Here is a 26,243-nt window from a genome sequence, read left to right as displayed (position 1 = left end):
GGTCCCAAGGCACAAGCATTGATGATTACTGCCATTCTGATATTACTAATATCAATATTTTATGTCAAATATTTTCTCAAAATTGAAGAGGTTAAAAAGGAAGGATTTTATATAGAATTTTTTGGTCAGCTTACCTCGAATGTATTTTTGGTCATGCCCGAGAGTCCATAATATGATGTACCCGTTGCAATAGCACATACACAAAGTTCTCCTATTTCATCTGTTTTACAGAGCTGAGGAATTCCATCTGGCTTCACTGAACACATTATAGCTAAAGGAAGAGCAAAGGACTTTAACAAATATTATAAAATGAACTACAGAATAACATAAATGCTGTGGGAAAGACATCATGGTGGAGTAGACATAAACAGATAAATTTTATGTAGACTAACGGCTAACAATTGGTTTCTCAAACATTAAGGTGTTCAACATTATCAAATGTTATTTGTATTATAAATAATATTTATACAAAGAATGTGAAGATCTTTATGTAAACTTAGTCTTCACGCTGATAACAAAAACTAATTTGCCTTGCTCTCTAAAATTTCAGTTGATCTGTAATACTGCTGTGAAATGTGATTGTGTTCCCAGTTTTGCATACTGAAGACCAGATTTGCCACATTTGTCAGTGCAAAATGAAATACCCTAAAGGAGTTCTTGGTAATAATTGTACTGCCAGGGAGGCAGGCAACCAGGAAATCCACTTCTCACAAAGTAGTAAGTAACACCGTATGAAAGATCAAGATATTCTAGCAGACTAGTATGGTTGTTTTACTAAGAATTTATCAGAGCTCAGACACCCTTTCACTGGTCTTAAAGGACTGCAGAGACAGCAGGAGCTAAACAGGAGGGATTAGAAAGCACTGGTGTGAGAAAGAAGCACTATTTTATGTGTCAGCCATGTGAATAACAATCAGGTATGCTGCTTTAGCTATAATCCCTGGAGTTAGAGTCCAGCACGTGTAGATTTTGCAGTTGGAGAGAGGATATGATGAACAAGGCAGACCAGAAATGAATCAGCACATCTTTTAAGTACAAGTGTAAAGAATCTTGAATGACCTTTCTCTCACTCTGAGGATAAACAGGAGCATCGACTTTTATTAAAATAATCAGGATGTAGTATGAAGTGCAAGATGGCACATCTATATTATCTTACTGTTAGACAACAACCAATCTTATCTTCCTTTAAGTTGTTCAACTGAAATTTTAGAAGATGCATCATTATGTTTTATTCCTTTGGTGCATAACAGACATTCTCTCATGAAAAACTACAGTATTATCCTTTTCTAGTCTCTATAACATCTCATTTAAAATCTAGCTCTCTTAGGAGAAATCTTATCTTCATCTTTAGAAGCACTGGTTCAGTCTGAATTTATCAGCGTGAACTATTCAGTCATACCTCCTTTTAGTAATAACTGGGTGATAGCACAAGATCTTTGGAAAAACATTCTGCAAGCCTTCAGATAGCAATTTTGTTGATCCTTAGCATAGGTTATGACAACTTTCACTACCAAGTCACATCTGGGACAGGCTTATGGATATTTATAGCCTGCAGAGATTGGAATCCAACTTTCTTATTTTCTACACCAGTATGTCACAGTTAAGGAACGGATGTTCTAATGTGGTGACAGGTTGTTTAAAGCACATCCTAACGTGAGTGAAGACAGCCACTGAGGTAAACAGAGAGAAGAAGTCTTGGGATTTCCAAACCATGAAGTTTTACAAGGTAATGCTTTTGGACTAAAATGTTTTCAAGTACACATGTTCTAATCCCAAAGCTTGCTGTCTAACAGCAAAGTATGCCCACCTATGACTTTCTACAGCTAATTAAATTGATGAATCATAGTAAGTTTCAAAGAAAGTTCCTTACCTCCTGGCATCACTAAGCCAACATCCTGAACAGTCAGAACAGAAAGCTTTTCTTCAGAGTCCACTCGAATCACTCCATAAGTGAGACCATGCATGGACAGAACTCCTCTGCCTGGTGGCTGATTGCTGTCATCTGTTGGCCTGCAACCATCGGGCAGATATAAGCATTTATTTATTCTTAATGGACTAGTATTGCAAATACACCTCTATTTGAGAGTTTAAAATTTCACCTTCTTTTTTCCCCTACTACACCTGAGAGAATCCTGTATTTCAGTCTTTTCTGAGTAATTATGTCTGTCAACTCTCCCACTCAGTAGCTACCCACATATATGGGGCTGCAGAGATGAAAGTAACACCTAACATTTACCCAAAAGAGCTTGTATTTAATTTTTAGACAGATTTATAAAGATTGTTTGATTACCCAAGTAAAGGCCTTTTGCCTTGTTTTAAAAATACTGAAAGGCAGTGCAGACAATGTGGAGGGAACTGCACTCTAAATATTTGGAACTGATCAGTAAATAACTTGATAAACTCTCTATATGTTACCTACTTTGGGGCAACCTAGGAAACCCAACTCACCTGCCAGACTAAAAGCCTAACTAGCACACTAGTATCAAAGCCAAGATTAGAATACAAGTATGCTGTGTTTAAATCACAGACGTGACTTCCCACTCCCAACGTAAACATTTAAAATTACTGAACAGAAGAAATTAGGTTATAACAGATCCACTAGCAAGTATCTGTGGAAGCTGTAAGGACTTTACCATCTTTATTTTAGTGAATATAACTGAATTCTTCCTATTCTAATTTACCCCATAAAAATTAAAACAAATTACACCTTCATCAGTCATGGTCAAAATGTCGTGGATGCAGCCTCTTTGTAACGCCTTCGTTTGCTCAGATTCACTGCTGACACGCTGTAAATTCCACAGCACCAGCACAAGCTGTCTGTCAACTTGTTTCAATATAAACCCGCCTGCTGTATCAGTGGATACAATTATATGTATGTAGAGTGTGGCTTGAGCAAACGAATGTTGACGTATGCAAGTTATTAAGTCAAAAGAATATGTCAGGACTTTTCATTCTGCAAAGATTCTTATACTGTCCTGCATTTTAAAACACAAAACCGGAAGCTAATGCCATGCTGATAATGCATCCATGTAGAGCAGCCAGACTCCAGCTATTTTCAAGATGGATAAACCAACCAATATTTAGTTCAAGATTCTGTATTTTTCCTAAGTAGTCCATCATAACACAACTATTTTTTAACAGCTAATGTCCTTTTATATGACATTTCTCCTCTACTGTGCTTGAAATACTAGATGGGCCTTAGCCAATCATGCTCACGTAAGCCTTGCAGTGATTGGCACTATAAATTTCAATTAATAGGTTTTACGAGGCCTATTTCTCAAGTGACATTGTCAACAAAGAAGGATGTGGGCACACTTGAAAACGCATTAGAGCATAACAAATGGTGCTAGTAAACAAGAAGCTGTGCTAAATAACATTCCCATCATGTAAAAGGAACTTTCAGCGACATTATTGATGAACTTCCTGTCACCCTCGCTTCCCAAAACACACATTTTGCTGCTCATGAGAAGAAAGGTCTCCTGCAGGCACACGCAGCTTCTCACAACCTTCTAGGAGTAGAGGCCATCTAGACTTTCATCACACACATTTTCTTGCATTACTTATCACATCCAAAGACTGCTAAAAAGAAGAGTGGGTGCAGCTTTGAAAGACACTGGCTGTGTACAGGACAGGGGTGCCAAGAAGTGAATGAAGCTGGAGACAAGAGGCCTGCTAGGATCATGTTGGGGGACTTGTCAATAGAGTTACACTTGCTGTGGCCTGCGTTGAGATAGCAGCTTTGCCCGCGTTAGCCAGAAGTGCGGTGCAATGGAAGCAGGTGTGCAGAAGGAAAGAGTCCGTGCTGAGGACTGGGGTCCACACAACAGGCACTTCAGAGCTGCTATTTCAGAGTAACTTCTGGTATCCTGGTAGTCTGAGGCTGATCCTTGAATGAGACACCAGTTAATCGTGATCCTCTTGCAGGCACCTAGTTATCTGACACTAAAGGGAAAGTCAGAGGTCCAGGACGGAGGAGTGAGGTGGGGAGCCAAGCACCTGACAGCACCTTAAAAAGCATCTTGTCAGCAACAATCCTGTACTACATGGTATCTTATTTTGTCTTGTCCATGATATCCACACAGAAACATCCCTAAAACAAATAGCTCTGCCTAACAGAAAGAGAAAAATCACTTGGAAGGAAGACGAGATATAAATCATAGAATCATAGAATAGTTTGGTTGGAAGGGACCTTTAAAGGTCATGTAGTCCAACCTCCCCTGCAATAAGCAGGGACATCTTCAACTAGATCAGGTTGCTCAGAGCCCCATCCAACCTGGCCTTCAACACTTCCAGGGATGGGGCATCCACAACTTCTCTGGCCAACCTGTTCCAGTGTTTCACCACCCTCATTGTAAAAAATTCCTTTCTTACATCTAGTCTAAATCTACCCTATTTCAGTTTAAAACCATTACCCCTTGTCCTATCGCAACAGGCCCTGTTAAAAAGTTTGTCCCCATCTGTCATGTAAGTCCCCTTTAAGTACTGGAAGGCTGCTATAAGGTCTCCCTAGAGCCTTCTCTTCTCCAGGATGAACAACCCCAACTCTCTCAGCCTTTCCTCACAGGAGAGGCGTTCCAGCCCTCTGATCAGGTCCTCTGGACCTGCTCCAACAGGTCCATGTCTTTCCTGTACTGAGGACCCCAGAGCTGGACACAGTACTGCAGGTGAGGTCTCACCAGAGCAGAGCGGAGAGGCAGAATCACCTCCCTTGACCTGCTGGCCATGCTGCTTTTGATGCAGCCCAGGATACGGTTGGCCTTCTGGACTGCGAGCGCACATTTGCTGGCTCTTGCCCAGCTTTTAATCCACCAGTAATCCCAAGTCCTTCTCCACAGGGCTGCTCTCAGTCCCTTCATCCCCCAGCCTGTACTGATATCAGGGGTTCTGTGACCCAGGTGCAGGACCTTGCACTTGGCGTTGCTGAACTTCATGAGATTCACATGGGCCCAATTCTCAACCTTGTCCAGTTCCCTCTGGATGGCATCCCATCCCACAGGTGTGTCAGTTGCACCACTCAGTTTGGTGTCATTTGCAAACTTGCCGAGGGTGCAGTCAATCTCACTGTCTATGTCACTGATGAAGGTATTAAACAGTACCGGTCCCAGTATGGACCCCTGAGGGTTACCAATCTCCATCTGGACATTGAGCAGTTGACCACTACACTCGGGATGCAACCATTCAACCAATTCCTCATCCACCAAACAGTCCACCCATCATATCCATCTCTCCAATTTAGAGAGAAGGATGTTGTGGGGGACCATTTCAAAGGCCTTACAGAAGTCGAGAGAGAAGACATCTGTAGCTCTTCCCTTGTCCACTGATGTAGTCAACCCATCACAGAAGGCCACTAGGTGGGTCAGGCAGGACTTGCCCTTGGTGAAGCCATGCTAGCTGTCTTGAATAAATAACCCCATTCCAGTATACTTATAATTAATTTTAAAGTTAACATTTTAAATTTTCTTTACACATTCAATATTTCTAATACTGGATTTGGAATTCTGTAAGACTGCTTGCTAGACAAAAATGAATCCTTTGATTAAGGTAGGAGCAACTAAACAAAGATAATTCCACCTACTTCATCTACTAAGTAATTCTAGCTTAAACCACCAGACAAACCTACCCCTTTAGTTTCCTTAACCATCAAAGAGGGACAGCGTGCATCTACTTCAAAGCTGACTCCTTTGTACAGAGTAGCTGTAGAGCATTTTGAGAACAGTTACCTCTACCATTTACAGACACAATCTATTTTACCGCTATTTTTTGCCAGTCATTTAAATGGGAACAGACCTATACTTAAACTTTTGCACTCCCTTAAGCAAGTGGGTTCAGACTAATATGCAATAAACCAAAGGGGAATACCATAAAGAATTATTTGCATGACACGCTCCTTTAAATATTAGGCTTCATCATTCAGCTCTAAGGCTAAAGTACCTATTGGTCTATTACTGACTGTCTTTTCCTAAACTATAAGGGTATTTCAACTGAGAACTGGTTTTGTTACTCTTCCTTGTAGGAAGATCAGTAAAAATACACCATAGATTTTGAAAGAGTCAGAGCATTAACAGGTAGCTCTCTGGATCTGTGCTCTGCAGGGAGTAATTTTAATGCATACTTCAGCTGTAACTCTTTGGAACTTGTATGATAATGACTTTACTGTCAGTGGAGATGGCTTGAATAAAATGAAAAATACTAAAGCTCCCAAGTTCAGCTGGTATTATCCTACCATTAAACAGATTTCAAAAAAAGGAGATACGTGTTCAATAACATTCACTGTAGTAAGAACTGCTCTGTAATTACACAGCGAGGCATTGAAGATAAAAATGCCTTTTTTTTTTTTAATTATCCACTATTTTATATGCTAATAAATTTTTTTATGTAAGCTCTCAATGCTAGTTAATTTGAAAATGAATCTCTAGTGCTTCAGGTGGCTATAAACACAGTTTAAGTCCAGAAAGGACATGCCAGCCACCGTATGTTGAGATGGAGTGATTTCTCCCACTTCATAATCTGAGATCTGGGGCAGATTTTCCAGGGCTAGCACAGGAAATGAAGCCCCTCTCCTGTTAATCAGTGCTCAGCACAAGCGACGTCTGCTGCCCTTCCACCTCCTCTCTGCACTTACAAGCAAGAGCTCATTCCTAGGGAGTGAAGGTCTGCATAGCCTATGGCAGGGAAACTCAGTGCAAGGGAAAAACAACATATGCCTTGGTATAATGCTGAGAACAGGCTGGTGGAGCTGAAGGATGGGCTTTCTGAGATCCTGTAGTTCACAGAAAGAAAACTAATCTGGACAGGATAAGTCCCTAATGGATAGCTTTCAGATGTTTTAAGTTAATAATGAGGTGGCTGAAAGTCAACCACACTCTTGGCTTCATGTCTTTCTTCCTGTGATGTTTCGTTGGAAAGTTATTTGAAAATCTAGTTAAATTTCACTTGGACAGTGTATTTTAAACTTTGTGGCAGGAAGTATTTTACTTAATGCTATTACAGTGCTTTACAGTTTTATACTGCATGTTTTAACATGTGAAACAATTATAAATGGCTGCAGAAATCTGAACTCAAAAACAAAGTGCCTACTGTTCAAGGTATAACTTTCAGAAAACTCTGCCAAAACAGACAACAGTTATGCCATTTACTGTGTGGTACAATACTCATGACAGGTGACTGCTGCATACTGACATTCACATACTTAAGGTTTAATAGTTTTATTAGAATTTATCCATTTTGTTCCTAGGCACAAATCCCCCAGACTCAAAGGGTATTTCCAGATGATTACTGAGAGTCTATGAATGGTTAAAAAGCACCAGTCAGCCAAAAAACCCCTGCAGAATGTCATAATTCTCTTTAAACAGACTACTTTAAAGAATGACTTTCCTTGATAGCAATGCCACTTAAATACCCACATTTTAATTCATTTTATGCTTATGGTGGCATTTTTCCACTTCTTTTTACAGAATTAGCTTTTGCATTTCAGTGTATTTCATTTTAAAATAGGTAAAATTACAGAAATGGGAACTATATTATAAAGGACTCTGAAGTTAAATTATTACTCTAGAAATTTTTCTTGTATGTCTTCTCTGGCATAAACAAAATGAAAACAAAAAATGTCATTCAGAAGTTAAGTATGCAGATTCATACTGGAATAAATTTCTCACTGCTTTTCAAATTACTACATATATTCTACAGTGGGTCTATTTCCACTGGTGTAACACAGTACCTTCGAATAGCCACAGTGAGAGCTTCCGGTGAACTAGCGCAGGGACAAATGACCTCCTGTCTTAGACCTTTACTTTGGAAGACATTGAGAAATGCATCACAGGAAGAAATAGACCCTGGGGTAAAAAAAAAAAAAAAAATTCAGAGGAGAAAAATAATCTGATTTCTGAAGTGATGCTATTCAAATTGCAAACTTACTATTGAATATATAAGCTTTTCAGGAGAAAAAATTTAAAAAGGAACCATGTCCACCATGAAAGAGAAGTCATAGCTACTACATCTATGTATATGTATATATAGTTGTGTATGCACAGAGAATAAAGACTGATTTTTGAGCATAAAGTCCTTTCACTATGCTTACATAGAAAAGCCATTACTGCTGGATTTACAGTATGAATTTCATTATAATTTTCTTTTTTAGGATGAAGCAAATTAAAGATTTAATTCAGAACTCAAAGCAAACTACTACAAACAAGCAGAACATCTCTATGTTGGTATCTTAATTAATATAAACAGTTCATGCTATTAATTGTCATGAAGTGATCCAGATGTTGTTCTCTAGAGTAGTATAAGTATTCCCCTAAAATTCTCAGTTACTTCTGCATCTGAGCACCATCATTCAAAAGAAATGTTCTGTTTCTATAGCTTAAGGTTATTTACTTCAGTCTTTCTTGTTAAACAAAACTGGATTTACTGCGACTTACATTACGTAGAATATCAAGTTTGCTTCAGGATTAGCTAAAGAAAAATATATTTAAAAAAAATCCAAAATTAATTACTGTTTCCATAAATATCATATAGTTTGCAGTAGACAAACCCTATACTTTGTAAATATTTTAGCTAAAAGGACTGACGACTGAAACTTTAAATGCAAGACAGAAAGCACTCCCTATTCTCTATTGGACTGCAGAAGCACAGCTTACATGGGTTTGCACCATCAGCCACTATTAGCATACGCAGTGAGGAAAGGTTGATGTCTCTCTGATCTCGATGTGCCACCAATGCCCAGTGCATGTCTCTGGATTTTACACAGGCAACTTTTGCTGCAATAAGAATGGGAGGATTACTAATACACCATATAAAAACTACACAGCTGTATTATCAATTTGTACTTTTGATTTTGATGGTCAAGTACACTTTTGTATATTCTTGTTCCTTACCTTTATATTGACAGACTTTTTGTATCCATGACAGTGGATTCACTTTCATTAAGGAGTATGGAATACTTATAACATGCATCATGTTCATGACACTCTGAAATCAAATAAGATAAATGGGTTTTATGCAACAATCGTGGTAATTATTTATATTGTGTTATGGGCAGGGGCATCTATGCAAATCACTCTATGCTAGTTTTATTGTCAATTCTGGCATTTATAATTTCTTATCTAGCTATCTACATCAAGATGAAACAGATCCTCATTTTCTAATGCTTTAATTAAGGATTAAGGATTTAGACTAATCAGATCATAACTTTGAAGCAGTAATGAAAAATAAGAAACAGATCTTCCTATTTATACTCTAAGCGGTTCACTTTAAATAGAAAAAAACCCCAAACATTGGATAAACAATGATGTCTGCATGTTTGCTATGTAGGTTAACATTATTCCTAAGCCTACTAAACTTTATTATACATGAAGACTCTTTACTCAAAAAGACAAATAACAGCAACATATGTGTCTAAAGAAATCCATCTCTGTGAAGATTGAAAAACTACTAATGGTAGTGGGGCACAAATTATTTAAAAGACAGTAGACAGAGAAACTGGAATCACAGATTAAGCAGATATCAATTCATTTTAACAGAAAATAAATGAAGGAGTTTTTAGTCCTTCTCCAGGGGGGCTAATTCCAGTATTTCCAACAAGGTCATGAAAAGTTGCAGGAAGTTTAGAAAAAGCAGCTGAGTGAAACCAGTGACAGATGCAAAACCTATCTCCCAGTCTGAGGCAGTCAATTTCTTTAGTGATTTCTTAGTGTTACTACTACACAAACAGCCTGTAAATAAGCTGCTGCTTTACTTCTGTTGCCATTTAGAAACATCTTCTGAGGGCAACACGTCTCCACTCATAGCAGCTCAGGTTAAATACAGTACTTGTTTGGAAACCCTGGGCTTAAGAAAGGTTAAGTGTGCCAGTGGATTAGTCACCTAAACACTTGTAGAACTGCAAAAGATAGTTCTCCTTTCAGGCTGGCACAAGTGTAGGTATAGGAAAAGCATTTACAGGCAAGCCATGAAAAAAATGAAGTTCATACCAAGATTAATAGCAAAGGAAGGCACAGAAAAGCCCTATTACATGCTTGCTTTCAACTTCAGTGATAAAGATGGGGTTTTAACATGAGATACTTAGGAGCATTAAGCCTAATAGATGGTTTCCGCTTTTACTGCCCTTTGATAGTAAGAACAGTGTAACACTGCATGAGAAAAGAATCCCAGGGAATCATAGCATGTAGGGCCTCTACATCCTGGGACCCCCAAACAATGACCGCTGAAAACGCTATCTGTTCTTTAAATGATAGTGAATACTAAGTATTTTGTCAATCATTGACTGCAGCAGCACCTTTAGAAGCAATCCTTAAAAATATGTCAATTGCCTCCCATGTCAATTGAGGAAGACATTCAAACAGCAAGTAGACAGTTTATGCAATTTAAAGTACCAGAAATGTTTTAACATTAGTAAAACCATTTGTTGGTGGGAGTTTCAATAGAAAAGCTAGTCAGTGGCAATATAGCTATGCCATTGGATCATATCCTTACAGAGGCAAGTAATTTAATTTCTTTCTGCTATAAAGTCTGATCTCAAAATCACGCATCAGTAAGATCAGAGTAAGATGGTAAGAATGGGGCCAGAGTACTTGACATGATGCATAAAAATACACTGGCATCTTTACTGTGCTCAGTATGGGTAAGTAGTGCACTAGCAGAAGATCATGGGTTTAAGTCACATATTTTTTGCTTTCAAAGCAGAAAAATTTGTATTAGAAGAAACTGTAGGACAACCTAGTTTGTGATAGTAATAAGCATATTAGTTTAGTTTATTTTCAAATACTCACACAAAATAAAAAAACATACTTACTGTAAGAATCCCATGCCATAAACCAACATCCTTCTTGAAATCTAATACATTCACAATTGTTTCAGCTGTCCAACAAAAACAAAACAGTTTATTTTTTAGAACACAGCACTGAACCAAGACAAACCCACTCAAAGGAAGAAGGAAGCTTCGGTATAACATGACTGATGACCTCAAAGCTTCACTTTCATAGTAAGTCTCCACTGCAGGATTTGTATTGGCTAGGACATTATTTATACCCCTCAAAAAGATATCTTACATGTGTGCCTATTGTCTAGAATTAATGAAAAAAAATCGGGTTTTTAAATCTAGAAACCCTTGACACAGATCTATGTAAAACATAAGACAGGAACCTGATGGGAAATGAATTACAATTCACATTTGATTTTAAGGATGAAGCAAGGGAAGTGTACTCCATACCTTCTGTATATCCACATGCCTGGGTCAGAGCTTGGCAGTGCGTCAGCAGTGCAATCCTTGTCACAGTCACCCCAAGCACACTTCCATCTTTACATGTTTTGTACTAAAACGAAATAAGCAGGGCAAGTCAATGTGCAATAGTTGTCCTATTTCCATTATTTAATAGCTACATTTAAAGTATTTCCTATGTAGGTGAATGATGGACACATCTAATGTCTATTTTAAGAAAGCATCAGTATTGAGGAGTTTGGAAGGCTTTTTTTTGTTAAAAGACACTTTTTTCAGATAGGCTTTCTCTTTTTGACTGAAGTTTCCCAGGCTTGATATCAGAAATCCATCTGCTGTTTGAATACAGGCATTATGGAAAAATAATTCTAACAATCTGATCTTGTTAATGACTAAAGGACTGGCTAGATTTAGCAGAGAATAATAACGTAGTTCAGTCTGTTCAGTGTTCACGTTAGATATTATAGGCCAACCAATAAACCTGAGCTTCTCTATTCTATGTCTTATAAGGCAAGGGACAAGAACTGACCACAGAGTCCTTGCTGGGTACTGTTATAATAATCCACACATACAGAGTCTGAAAGACACAAGCTCTTTGATCAGAAGAATAGGAAAGAGTCTTGAGAAAGCAGTATAAAAAAGAGGTGGGAGATCATTGCTGATGATTTCAATAATTTTTGCAACTTCACGCAACAGTCTGAAAACTGTCAGTAGCAATTAAAGTAGATTAAACATTTATCTTTCTCCATGATGAGGATAATCAGCAAGATTGAAAATGGAGGCATCTTTGCTTCTCTAGCCAAGTGTTCTGACTGCATGAAGATAAGAAATACCTTTGCTCCATTCACTTGAACTTATTCCCTTTAAATAATCATTTAAATTCAGTACTAACATCACTGAATTCAAGGCATTTGAGTATATGCAGAAGTGGGAAAAAAGAAAGGGAAAAAATAAAAGAGAAAAATTAAACTTAATGGCATGGCTCATTTTCCCTTCCTGATGCTGGTCTTTTGAGGGGAGTGTGACTCACAAAACAGTAAGTGACAGGCAAGCATTTGAACAAGAAGTTCCTTCTCTTACAAAGGGTCTGAAGGTTGTGATATGAGAACTGAAGCTTCACTGTGAAACTTGCCATCTATCCATCTCAAGGCTAGTGGGCAAGCCCACACTGTGAATGAGACCAAGATTGGTCAAGGAAAGTTTAATATAATATTGTGGCAGCCACACAGATGATGTAAAAACATTAACATTAGAAACTCCCAAAATGCAATTTAACATTTCATTAACTTTTCTGAAATCAATATCCAGTATAATTTATTAGAAAATATTACTTATTAACAGGCTAAACCAGGATGTTCTTTGCTTCTGTGACTAGCAAATGAATAATGATGTTTACCTAATCCAGAAGTGCCATATGCAATGATTCGAGGAGAAGATGCATCTTCATTAACTCACCTCAATGTAAGCTGTGTCATTGTTTGCATCCTTGATGTGTGGGAACCAGTCACGAGGTGGCTTGGAGAGGTGTTTAGATTCTGTGACAAACCACAGCAGCTTTGGCCAGCCTGAGGTAGAAAGAAAAGTCAGCTTTTGTCGAACTTCTGACGGATAAGACAAAATTTTTACAGAGTGTCACTACTGCCTAAACACTGCTTCTTTTAAACGTCAGCATAGCATGGGAAAGAAGATTTTCCAGAACTGCTTTCTTAACGTGGCTATTGTGGCTTTCTCAGACAATCCCCGAAGAAACAGCTGGGTGGTTTAAGCTATTATTGACCTGAACAGTTTATTACCTCTCCTGTCAGAGGTTACTGTCCCTACCGCTTAGCTGTAGGACTGAATCGTATGAATGCTTCTGATCTACTACGGTCTGAAATCTGTTGGTTTAATTTCACTTGTGGCCACAAACGATCTCAGCAGCCCAGCTGAGCCAGCAGAGAACCAGGTCAGGTGCACTCTTGGCAGCCATGAGATGGGAGCAGCGATCTCTACCAGCCAGTGACACGCAGCTGGGGCAATCATGTCCCAGCAGCCACAGCTGCTCCTGTGGCAAGTGTTTCATCATGGGCCTGATCCTCACCCGCTACAACTAAAAAAGTAGAATGACTGTTATTGTAGTAAATTACCTGTGATATCCACAATAAGCAAGGATTACCTCACCTTTAAACTGTGGTATCTCCCCTGTGGGGCTTTTAGGCAGTCCTTTATGGCATGCGTCACTAGTCAAGGCCACAGTAACTCCACAGCTTCCAAGCAAAAAGCCTATTTGTTGACTTCCTGCATCCTAATAGATGACAAAATAAAAGCAATACACAGAACTGATTAGAAGTGACTTTGGCTGAAAATGTTATTGTCCTTTGGCACATTATCTTGGAAGGAAAACAGTCTCTTTCCTTTAAGCAACTTAGCTGACTAGCAAAGCTCATTTATACATTGACAAAGGAATTCCACAACCTAGATATCCTCTTGTCTGTAACAACATAAATCATAGAGAACTGAAGTCATCAGATGGTGCCTGCTCTCACATCTCTTCAGAAATGATGAGTGGCTGGGAGGAGTGGCCGATAGGCCAGTGGGTTGTGCCATCCAGAGGATGGCACCCTGGAGAAATGGGCTGACAGGAATCTTGCCAAGTTCAAGAAAGGCAAATGCAAAGTCCTGCACCTGGGGAGGAACCACACCATGCACCAACACAGGCTCGGGGCTCACTGGCTCGAAAACAGCTTCGTAGTAAAGGACCTGGGAGTCCTGGTGGACACCAAGTTGAATGTGAGCCAGCAATGTGCCCTTGCACGAAGAAGGCAAATGGTATCCTGGGCTGTGTTAGGCAAAGTATTGCCAGCAGTTTGAGGGAAGTGATCCTTCCCCGCTACTCAGCGCTGACGAGGCATATCTCAAGTGCTGGGTCCAGTTCTGGGCTTCCAAGCACAAGACACTGAGCTACTGGAGAGAGACCAGCAAAGGGTCACTATGATAATTAAGGGACTGGAGCATCTCTCCTATGAGGAAAGACTGAGAGAGCTGGGACTGCTCAGCCTTCAGAAGAGAAGGCTCAGGGGGGAACTCGTCAAGGTGTACAAACATCTGAAGGGAGGGTGTAAAGAAGACCAAGCCAGGCTCTTTTCCAGTGGTGCCCAGTGACAGGACCAGAGGCAATGGGCACAAACTGAAACAGAGGAGGTTCCCTCTGAACATCCGGAAACACTTCTTTTTTACTGTGATAATGGCTGGCACAGGTTGCCCAGAGAGGTTGTGGAGCCTCCACCCTTGGAGATACTCGAAAGCCACCTGGACATAGTCCAGGGCTACCTGCTCCAGGTGGCCCTGCTTGAGCAGGGGAGCTGGACCAGATGACCTTCAGAGGTCTCCACCAACCTCAACTACTCTATGATTCTGTGACAATTCTAGGTAATAATACAGGTTATAGATGCTTCTGCCTGGGGAAAGCTTTCAACCCTTAAGATGTTATGACGGACATACAGTGGTGACAGTATATTTATGGTGATCTAACCTGATTCATCAATAACCATTTCATTGCATAGTTACAGACACGTTTCAGGAGCACTACAGATAGTCAAGTGCCCATTAGAGAAAGTACATTACATTTTACTTTCATCAAGGGGATATAAGCAGTGAGGCTAAAAAGTCATGTAATGATTTTCAAGTCTAGGCCATAGCTGTTCTTTAAGAGATGCTGTGCTTCCACAGCATTAAATCTGCTTTATGTATAGTGTCTTGTCATGACTCTTTCATGAACTTTACATCTATCCACTAGGCTCTTCAACTGAGCAAAGCCCTAGATGTAAATGCACATAGAAGTATAAACCCTTTCTTCACACAATGATCCTACAGAAAACAGCCTACAGAGTCTTAAAAGATCAAATTAAAGTGTCTTTCAAATCAACCATAAAGCACACTTAACCATAGAAGCAACCAGAAATACAGAACAGTTGCCTTAATATATTGATTTATTCAAAGGAAAACTGTATGATGGAAAGAAAGCCCCAAAGTGTATCTGACTAATTTTTAATGCAATTTTTATGTAGTCAAATAAAGCAATCTAAAATAGGGAAGCAATGGGATCAGAGGAAAAAGAAAAGCTTGTTTATTTTCCATATGACCTAAAAATATGTATATAGCAGAAGTTAAAAGAACTTTGATAGCTGAGCAAACAATATGTGACAATAAACTGATCTGTTCAAAAGTATGCTATGTAACTCCTTCGATCCAGAATTACTTCATTTACATTTTCTTACTATAATCAGAATGCATATAAAATTAGGAAAAATTGACAAGGTACTTTTTCAGGAAAGCTTTTTAAAAATTAAACTTGTGCATCGTCTTTTCCAATAAAAAAACAGACAAGGAAAGTACCCTTTGAGCAACAGAGAATACTACTGGTATATCCCTGAACAACATTTTGGGGAGAACGTTGTTGACCCCAGCATGCCTGCACCGGGGGGGCTTCCATGACAAAAAGGGCTTTGTCAAGCATTAGTCTCCTCACTGACTCTTGTGTTAGTTGATCCATTTCTATGTTGTCATGGGACAAGTGCTTAGCCAAGTTGGATCCTGGTTCCACATTAGGATAGGACCTGGCATCTCCGTTCTTGGAGTTTGCTCAACAGAAGGAAACGTGGGTGCCTGGACAGTGCGGGAGTGATGGCTCTCCTTGGAGGTCCCTCAGAAGGAATGGCAGGAAGATGAGAGCTGGAGTGCTCCATGGAGAACATCACTCCTTGGGGAAGACATAGCCTCTGAGACCTGCTACTCTATCATGTATAAAGGGAGGTCACCAGTTTCTTAAAATATCAGACTCATACTACCCTTACCTAAAATTTCCCACTAAGTTTAATCTAAAAAATGGTTACCAATGTATGTATATGCATGAATTTCTGACTACCAATTAAAACACAATATTACATATAAATTTCATAACTGAATGCAACTGCATCACTCTCAATTTTAAATCAAAAATAAAATGTTGTTGTAATTGTATGCCCTATAAAAGACTGCTAGCAAACTGTTTCACCGTTGTACCAAGAAATGCCGATTCTCAACCAACCAAATCCCATTTAACCAGGACTTTACAACCAGAAACTGACTAATAAATTCCATTAAGAAATCTAACATACGTAAACCAGTAGAAAGTGTGGAACTTAGAGCATCAGCATATCATGGCCCTGGGGGATGCATCAGTTAAGAAACTATCTGTCAAGCTCTTCTCATAGCAAAACAAAACAATATGAAAAGGAAACTTGTATTAACAGCTTGGGTTTTTCAGATAACACTGGAAAGAATGACTATGCTTCCACTTAGTGCCATATCAACTGGTTTAGAGCATGTCTGCATAAATGTTATTTATTCATTTGTAGTAGTTCACACACAAGCAGAGAGAATCATGTATAGATTACTTAATACAATCTACTCACACATCACAGATTCTAAACCCACACTGTTTTACATCAGGACAACCCCATTTCAAACAGCATTAAAATCTTCACCTCATTCTTTTCTGTACAGTTGATTTATTCATTTGGAAGGACAACATGGCTAAACAATTATGTGATGCAACACTACCACAGGAGACTGGAAGAATTTCACTATGTGTGGACAATATCCAGTGTGTTTTACAGACTTTCAAATCCAATGCCATGCCCTTGGTGTCCACACTAAATCCTGCCTTGCAAGAAAAAAGCAAATCAAGATGCTGGAGTAGAGGTACTGTGACAGACACTGTTCTCAACGGCCATAGGAGCTCTAGTTGAGGATTTTACAGTACGAACACAACAAAGCTTTCTGGCAGTCTGCTAGTCTGTGTCCATCATTCCCACTTTCAGTCTCAGTCTCACACCTCCAAACTAGTTATCACCACCTCCTGCCTGCTTCTGGTGGCTTCATCCTGACTTAGAAGCAAAAAGTACTGCAGAGAACAGAGACATGAAGAAGGGGTCAACATCACTTGCCCCGTGCAGGTGCCCCTGTGATACCTGCTGTCACATAGAAGCAATTGTTTCTAACTACTCAAGTGGTGTTGAGCTACTGGACTGAGAGCCAGGAGGTCGAAGATCTGAAGCCATCTCAAGCTGAGAGCCTTATACAGCCCACAGACACCCCGCAAGCATGTGAACACAATAGTCTTCGCTGTTCCTCATACCTCGGCATGACAGGCCCAGAGCAGTGAGGACCTTAGGTAAAACTTATAGGTTTGAAAATGAAGTTTGAGTTGAAAATGCAAACATATGTGTAAAGCAGTCAAAGCTTTTATGTGGGCCAGGAAAAAGACTACTGACTTTAAAGGCATTGATTATTTCAGATTTCAGAGACAAGCTATCAGCATCCCTTTTGAGTAAGGTAAAATGAATGGCTGCAATGCTGAAAATGGCTTTGAAAGTAGACACCCTCCCCCCCCCCCCCGCCAACTAAATCATCTGCTGCTGGGAAAAAAAAAAATAAAAATCCCTGCCCCTCCTTGAATAAAATCACTCTCCTGCACATAAAGGGACTAGATTTTCAGGACACGCTGTGTTTGTCAGTAGTGTTATTTGCTATTTTGGTAAGTTATGCTAATCTGATACTTTGGCAACCCCCCACTTGCCACAATCACTTTATTTTGCTGAATTTTGTGGTGGTAGAAGAAACCTCAGGGAGCCAATGCAGACCAGGTGAAACAACTCAACCAACGCAGTCCCAGTCACAGACAGGGAAAGACTTGTCAGCGATGCTCATTGTCAAAACCTCCAAAATCCACAGTTTGAAACAACATGTAATGCAGGTAGAAGGCAAGGACAGAGCTGAGGTATTGTAGCATGAGGTTTGAGACCAACTGCTGACTTTGGAACTATCATTTTATATTTCTTGAAAGCACAGCACTTGCTGAGGTACGAAAAATGAGGTCTGCATAGCTTTAGACTATGTCTGCACACACCTATAGAGATCAATCCTCAGATTAAGTGAGATGGAAATCCTCTCTGCTGTAGGTAGCCATTCAAGGTTCCCTAAAGACTTTTATTCAAGGTTCTCTAAAGACTTTTATTAAAGGTTCCCTAAAGGTATTCACCAGTACATGGAGGCAAATAGTCTTTTTCCTGCTGCAGAGAGTGATAATTCATTGTCAGGATGAAAAATTCCCACGTGTCATTGCATTTCAGCATGCTGTTAATGTCATTTCTATAATGTTTTGTGAGAATATCTGTATGAAGGAAAACAATTATGATCCTTTCTCCGTGAGTGAGAGTGCATGTCCTTATCTAATAAGGAAGGAAGGAAGAGACAGTCTGTGCAAAGGTTGGCCTGATAAAGTTACTCCTGTACACTTGCAAATCCCAGACTGCTTTCAAAATGAGAATTATGTGATGAAGCACTGCAGACTGAACTGATCTTGTTTTCTGTTATGATGCTTATTTGAGCTACATTGGACCTTACCCTAACAAAAATTTGCTGGTGAAGAACAAATAGAGCAACCATCAGACATAAAGGCCAAGCATCACCAGTTCTGAACCAAAAGTGAAAAGGCATCAAGGAAACTCTTTATTTTTAAAACACAAATATTAAAGACCTTAATAAAAATTAAACACAAAGCAGATGCAATCTTCATAACCAGCTTTAAGATGAAGAAATCAGCTGTCTCCTCAGACAGAGCTTTGGTATCTGGCTGTAATTTGCACATGAAATCTCCAACTAGGAGCAGTCTTAATGTCCAAAAGTCTTAATGAAAGTAAGACAATGGTTATTTTTGGCAGGGGACACTGCATGAAATGTGATATGCTCTCTAGGAAACTACCACTTCCTAAACTTGAAAGCATAAAAAGACAACATCGACTTTAAAGGATCTGAGATTCACTGTGGCCGACTGAGCAAAGACCTCTGCTTAGTACCCAGCTGCCAAAGTGTATGAAGGGGGAGGGATGGGCATAGGGCTTACAGGGGTCCAGCGGTGTCTGCCAGGGGCTCATGTGGGGCTGAGGGAACTTGTATTCTTTGGACGGACTGGAAGACTATGTTGCCAAAAAGAAAATATATAACATTTTATGCATATTTTAAATCCAGTGGAGAAAGAGATGCATTGTCAAAAGCTGTTCAAAAGTATGTAGAGCTCCAGTGTTTCTGGCACACTACAGCCCAATGATGACTAAAGCTGTGAAGAAACATTGCTCATTTTATCTCAGGCCCTGAAACACTAGGAAAGGTATCAAGGTGTATTTCCCTTGGAAAACAATTCTGCCTTCAAATGGAAGACAAGACTGGGACAATTTCACTGTCCTTAAAGAGATATATCTCTCTGGCTACTGTTAAACCTTTAATAACCCAACTTCTCAGGATTTAATAAAAATTGCTCCTGGAAACAGTGTTTACCCTGTACGAAGCATCCTTTAAAACAAAACAAGTGTCCTGGAGTGGGAATCATCTCCCACAGCACACAGGCACATTCTTCCACACTGCCAGCGCCAGCATCTGGAAGAGCACAGAAATGTCTGCTGGAAGGACACATAGCATTAAATCTAACAGGCTAGGAAATAGTGTTTTGACTGAGAAATAAGATTTTTACACACTTTCATGTCATACCCTGCTACAAATACTCACCGCCTATGATAAGGAGGCCATAAAGATCTATGTGGGATCACTTTGTTCATATGTTCACAGCATGTGATTGAGCATAAATATTAATGTGCTTGGAGGACAAAAATGTTATTTTAAGATTAAAACTGATATGCTCCCCTGACTGTATCAGAGTAGAATAATAATAATTTTCATGGCAGCCATCACGTGGGGGGTGAAAAAAAAAAAAAGCTAAAAAATCTGAAGGAAAAAGAAATCAAAAACATACTTTTAAATCTTTTTATAAGGGAAATAAAAACTCGCTATTTGAACTGAAACTCAACATGTTGAAAATCTTGTATCATCTACTTTGATGGCACATTCTATGATACATAGTTTGCAATTCACTTCATATCACACATACAACAAAACAATTTGTAATACTCCAGCTTCAGACAAGATTAATAAAAATGGCAGCTTGGAAGGAAAAGATGTTGTATTGAACATACTACTTGCTAATGTTTGGGAAACGTAAATTATTGGGAGAGAGGGACACTATTCTGAAAGAACATAGCCCATAATCCAAGGGATGAGGATTAGTTATAAAAATTTGGGGGAGTGTTCATGATATAGGCATTTCAGTGGTATTAATGCAGGGAAAGAAGAAGAAATAAAACATGCTGTTTGTTCTGTCACTACAATGATCGTGGAACCCCTGACTGCTGCTTCTAGAATAGAGTTAGTTCTGATGCACTTAAAAAAAGCCTGGGATTCCAGTTTTTAATTTTAGATCTGGTTTCCCAAGTCTAAAGAGCTAAAACCATGCTGACATGAATGCCAATTTCCAGGTCATTGCTAAACACCAGGAAGCATTCTGGGAATAAAACTAAACTGGAGAAAGCTGCGTGGGTGCTGGGTATTCAGGCAATCCATCCCAGATGCCATGTCAGACAGCCGTCCTGAAGACCCTGGGGGAACTACAACTAATTCTAGGTATTCTGTCAAGACAAAGGTGGGATACAGAAGGAAAGAGCAGGGAGAGATGGATCCTCACCTAATAATGAACTGGACATCCCCCCCCCCCCCGCCCCCTGCTCCCGCTCTCTGCTAAAATCTTAAAAAAAAATAACAGTCATGCTACAAAGACAAGGGAATGCATGCAAAATCTACAGGCTGGTAAAGCAAAAGCCTTTACTTCCATGTGGATGTAGATGTCTGCAGAGTAACATGTAAGTCAAAAAGCTATCTGGCTGCAAGCATTACTGCTCAATTTTAAACTGCCAGGCACAAAAAATTTGCACAGACCTGTGAAAAACTCTTCTTTATGATAATGCAGAACAGTATTAAAGCTGCTAATGCAAATTTTTAATATTAAATATGTGCTTATAATGAAACTCCCTGAAATAGCTCATCCTGTACCAGTTCATTATTCTGTAAGTCTGTTGTCGGTCTATTTGTTAGTTCACATCTCTGCCTTCCAAAAAGCAAACCAAAAAATGTCTACTGCCAGAATGTGCTGAAGCATGTAGAAAAGAGAACAAATAATGGGAAAGCATAAAAGAACAGTCTAGGCCATTGTGTGATGACACAAATGACATCTTCCCACGGATGCCAGAAGCAATCTGCTGCCATTTGACCAAGCAGAGGTATTCCTTCTGGGACTACTCAGAACACGATTTTCATCTCATTGTTTCCACTCCAGTTCCCATTCCATATAAACAAATGCAAAAATATTTGCAATAGTATATGCTGTGAAATTGCATAGGCTTATTTATAGATCATAGATCATGTTGCTTTTTTAACTGTACCACAGACATCTCTGTTATTGTTTTATTAATTTGTTACTTAAACATTATAGAATGATCTTGGCAATAGTTAAACAGTCTGAGTCTGTAGATATTCCTTTATATAAATATATATATATATGCATGTGTAAATGTATATTTATATATCCATATATACACACACATATTTAAAAAAAAAACACATTGAAGACGTTCAGCCAAACTAGGGTAAGTTATTAATTTGACATAGAGTGTTTACTTGGACAGCTGGAACTTATAGTTTACTGGATGGATGTGGTATCAGATGTTCCAAAATAAATCAAATTTACACTTACCCATGTATTTTAAAATGTCATGAAACCTCAGAAAATACTAACAGAAAGACGTATTTTTTATCCCTCAAAGCCATGTTGCTTCTTTTTTTTGTAGAATCATAGAAAGAATGCTTTGGGTTGGAAGGGACCTTAAAGATCATTCAGTTCCAAGACCCCTGCCATGGGCAGGGACACCTTCCACTAGACCAGGTTGCTCAAACCCCCATCCAACCTGGCCTTGAACACTCTCTGGGCAACCTCTTCCAGTGCCTCACCACCCTCACAGTAAAGAATTTATTCCTAATATCTAATCTAAATCTACCCGCTTTCCGTTTACAGCCATTACCCCTTGTCCTATCACTACATGCCCTTGTAAAAAGTCTCTCTCTGGCTTTCTTGTAGGCCCCCTTTAGGTGCTAGAAGGTTGCTATATGGTGTCCTTGGAGCCTTCTCTTCTCCAGGCTGAACAACCCCAACTCTCTCAGCCTCCCTTCACAGGAGAGGTGCTCCAGCCCTCTGATCATCTTCATGGCCCTCCTCTGGACTCGCTCCAACAGGTCCATGTCCTTCTTATGTTGGGGACCCCGGAGCTGAATGCAGTACTCCACATGGGGTCTCATGAGAGTGGATTAGAGGGGCAGAATCACCTCCCTCAACCTGCTGGTCATGCTTCTTTTGATGCAGCCCAGGATAGGGTTGGATATCTGGGCTGCAAGCGCACATTGCCGGGTCATGTTGAGCTTCTCGTCAACCAACACTCCCAAGTCCTTCTCTGCAGGGCTGCTCTCAGTCCCTTCATCCCCCAGCCTGTGTTTGTGCTTGGGATTGCCCCAGTCCATGTGCAGGACCCTGCACTTGGCCTTGTTGAACTTCATGATGTTCACACAGGCCCACCTCTCAAGGCTGTCAAGGTCCCTCTGGATGGCATCCCTTCCCTCCAGCGTGTCGACGGCACCACACAGCTTGGTGTCATCAGCAAACTTGCTGAGGGTGCACTCAATCCCACTGTTCATGTCGCGGACAAAGATGTAAAACAGTGCTGGTCCCAATACCAACCCCTGAGGAACGCCACTCGCCACTGGTCCCCACTCGGACATTGAGCCGTTCACCACAACTCTTTGAGTGCAACCACCCAGCCAATTTCATATCCATCAAGTGGTCCATCTGTCAAATCCATGTCTCCCCAGTTTAGAGACAAGGATTTCATGCGGGACAGCATTAAATGCTTTGCACAAGTCCAGGCAGATGACGTCAGTTGCTCTTCCCTTATCCACCAACACTGTAACCACATCGTAAAAGACCACCAAATTTGTCAGGCACGATTTGCCCTTAGTGAAGCCATGTTGGCTGTCACCAATCACCTCCTTATTTTCCATGGGCATTAGCATGATTTCCAGGAGGATCCACTCCATGATCTTGCCTGGCATAGACACAAGACTGACTGGCCTGTAGTTCCCCAGGTCTTCCTTTTTTCCATTTTTAAAAATGGGGGTTATGTTTCCTCTTTTCCGGTCAGTGGAAACTTCCCCGGAATGCCACAACTACTCAAACATGATGGGTAGTGGCTTAGCCACTTCATCAGCCAGTTCACTCAGGACCACAGATACATCTCATCAGGTCCCATGGACTTGTGCACCTTCAGATTCCTTAGCCTCACACCTGATCTTCTCCTACAGTAGTGGTTCTTCATTCTCCCAGTCCCAGCCTTTGCCTTCTGTGACTTGGGCAGTGTGTGGCTGGAACACTTGCCGGTGAAGACTGAGGCAAAAAAGTCACTGAGTACCTCAGCCTTCTCCATGTCCCGGGCAACCAGGTTTCCCGTTTCCTTCCAGAGAAGGTCCACATCTTCCCTAGTCTTCCTTTTATCACCGACGTACCTAAAAAAGCTTTTCTTGTTGCCCTTGACGTCCCTGGCCAGATTTAATTATATTAGGGCCTTAGCTTTCCTAACCTGATCCCTGGCTGCTCGGACAATTTCTCTGCATTCCTCCCAGGCTTCCTGTCCTTGCTTCCACCCTTTGTAGGCTTCCTTTTTGTGTTTGAGTTTGTCCAGGAGCTCCTTGTTGATCCATGCAGGCCTCCTGGTGTTTTTGCCTGATTTCCTCTTTGTTGGGATGCATCACTCCTGAGCTTGGAGGAGGTGATCCTTGAATACTAACCAGCTTTCTTGGGCCCATCTTCCCTCCAGGGCTTTATCCCATGGTACTCCACCAAGCAGATCCCTGAAGAGGCCAAAGTCTGCTCTCCTGAAGTCCAGGATAGTCAGCTTGCTGTGCATCCCCCTCGCTGCTCTAAGGATCTTGAACTCCACCATTTCATGGTCACTGCAGCCCAGGCTGCTCTTGAGCTTCACATTCCCCACCAGCCCCTCCTTGTTGATGAGAACAAGGTCCAGCATAGCACCTCTCCTCATTGGCTCTTCCATCACTTGGAGAAGGAAGTTATCATCAACACATTACAGGAACCTCCTGGATTGCTTAAGCCCCTCTGTGTTGTCCCTCCAACAGATATCGTGGAGGCTGAAGTCCCCCATGATGACTAGGGCTTGTGATGCGAGGCTGCTCCTTTCTGTCTACAGTGGGCCTCATCCACTTGTTATTCCTGGTCAGGTGGCCTGTAGTAGACCCTCACTATAATGTCACCTGTCCCTGCCCTCCCTTTAATCCTGACCCATAAGCCTTGACCAGCTTCTCATCCATCCCCAGGCAGAGCTCCATGCACTCCAGCTGGTCACTGACATAGAGGGCAACAGCTCCTCATCTCCCCTGCCTGTCCTTCCTAAAAAGCCTGTATCCTTCCATTGCAACACTCCAGTCATAGGAACCATCCCACTGCGTCTCTGTGATGGCAGTAAGATCATAGCCCTGCAGGTGTGAGCACATCTCCATTCTACATGCATTTGCGTAGAGGCATTTAAGTTGGACCCCCGATGAAGCTGACTTACCAGCTGGAATTCCTTTGTGCTGCTCTTCAGGTGCTCTCCTGCTGACCTGTGATCCCTCTCCAGGCTCTGGGCATCTGCTGCTGGCACTGGCATCAAACTGGTAGGAGTGGGATAGATTGAGGTTGCCCACCTCTGGCAACTTTAGTCTAAATCCCTCTTCACCAGCTTGGCAAGCCTATGACCGAAGATGCTCTTCCCCCTTCTCTGACAGATGGACCCCATCAGCCCCCATCAGCCCAGGTTTCCCAAAGCGAGTTGCACGGTCTAAGTAGCTGAACCCCTGGCTGTGGCACCAGTCCCATTTGTTGATTCGTCAGATTCGACTGGCCCTTTCAAACCCCTTCCCTTTGACCGGGAGGACTGAAAAAAAGCTACCTGCACTCCAGAGTCCCTTACCGCTGCTCCCAGGGCTCTGTAATCCTTCTCGATACTCCTCAGACTGCTCCTGGCTGTATCACTGGTGCTCACATGAAATAACAGCAGTGGATAATAGTCGGTGGACTGCACGAGGCTTGGTAGTCTCTCGGTGACATCCCTGATACGAGCCCCCGGTAAGCAGGACACCTCTCGAGAGAGTGCGTCAGGTCGGCAGACGGGTGTCTCCGCACCTCCCAGAAGAGAGTCGCCTACTGGCGTCACCCGTCGCCTTTTCTTTTTGCGCTGGTTGTTACACAAGGAGCAGATCAGGCTGCCTCACTCAGCTCCAGCGTCTCTCCTGATGTGGCAGGTCTTTCCTCTTCAGTGTCCAGAGTGGCGAAGCCGTTCTGCAAGGGCACCTCAGCCTGCGGGGGAAGTCTCCTTCTCCCGCAGGTCCTTGCCGTTGCAAGCTTCCTTCCATTCTGCTGCATTATTGGCCCCCCCTCCCTTCTGCGTGGCCATGGGCCGTGGGCCCACTGCAGACTGCGCTTGGAACCAGCTGTCTGACTCCTTCTCAGCCTCCCTGATGCTACGCAGCCTTCTGACCGCCTCCTGCAGCTCAGCCGCCTGCTGCAGGGGGTCCTGCGCCTGGGCATAGCTTTTGCAGGCGGCTCTGCTGCATGTCCCTGTCCCACGAGAAAGGTCTAGGCGCTTCCTGCAGTCTGAGGCCTGCGCTGCAGCCTCTCCCTTCAGCAGCTCCATCTGGGGTAGGTGGTGCAGATCCCCCAGCCAGAGCTGCAGCCCTTGCTCTCAGACGAGTGCCCACCATTCTGCCTTGAGGGTCAGGTAGGATGAGTGCCCTTGACATGTGCAGATGGTCACAGAACGGTGCCCTGTTGCTCAGTCGCTGGGTTATGTGTACTTTAAGTCTCTCCACTCAGCCTGTGGAATGCCCCTCCTTCGAAGAGGCGCCCTCCCCGCACGCCCTCCCACGCAAACCTGACGCGCCAGGCCCTGTTTCCCGCCATGGCTGCCTCGCTCCTGTGGGCTGCCCTTTGTGGGAGTGGGGGGCGGCCGCCATTACTCCTAGC

General features: G+C 41.5%; 1 protein-coding gene across 4 annotated transcripts in view; it reads right to left on the bottom strand.

Annotated features, from left to right (window-relative positions):
- The window catches only part of DIP2C (disco interacting protein 2 homolog C), a 335,666-nt gene that overhangs the window by 72,697 nt on the left and 236,726 nt on the right, over positions 1-26,243 (bottom strand). For all 4 annotated transcript variants that reach the window (XM_049798792.1, XM_049798793.1, XM_049798794.1 and 1 more), the window contains 9 exons: positions 13,376-13,499; positions 12,671-12,780; positions 11,210-11,312; positions 10,793-10,857; positions 8,877-8,970; positions 8,640-8,759; positions 7,718-7,832; positions 1,871-2,010; positions 135-271 (listed from right to left, as the gene is read on the bottom strand). In XM_049798792.1, coding sequence (XP_049654749.1) covers positions 135-271; positions 1,871-2,010; positions 7,718-7,832; positions 8,640-8,759; positions 8,877-8,970; positions 10,793-10,857; positions 11,210-11,312; positions 12,671-12,780; positions 13,376-13,499 — 1,008 coding nt within the window. The remainder of the gene's footprint in view (positions 1-134; positions 272-1,870; positions 2,011-7,717; positions 7,833-8,639; positions 8,760-8,876; positions 8,971-10,792; positions 10,858-11,209; positions 11,313-12,670; positions 12,781-13,375; positions 13,500-26,243) is intronic.

Source organism: Accipiter gentilis, chromosome 4 (genome assembly GCF_929443795.1).
Source record: "Accipiter gentilis chromosome 4, bAccGen1.1, whole genome shotgun sequence".
Lineage (NCBI taxonomy): Eukaryota > Metazoa > Chordata > Aves > Accipitriformes > Accipitridae > Astur > Astur gentilis.
This window is presented reverse-complemented; position numbering and strand designations above follow the sequence as displayed.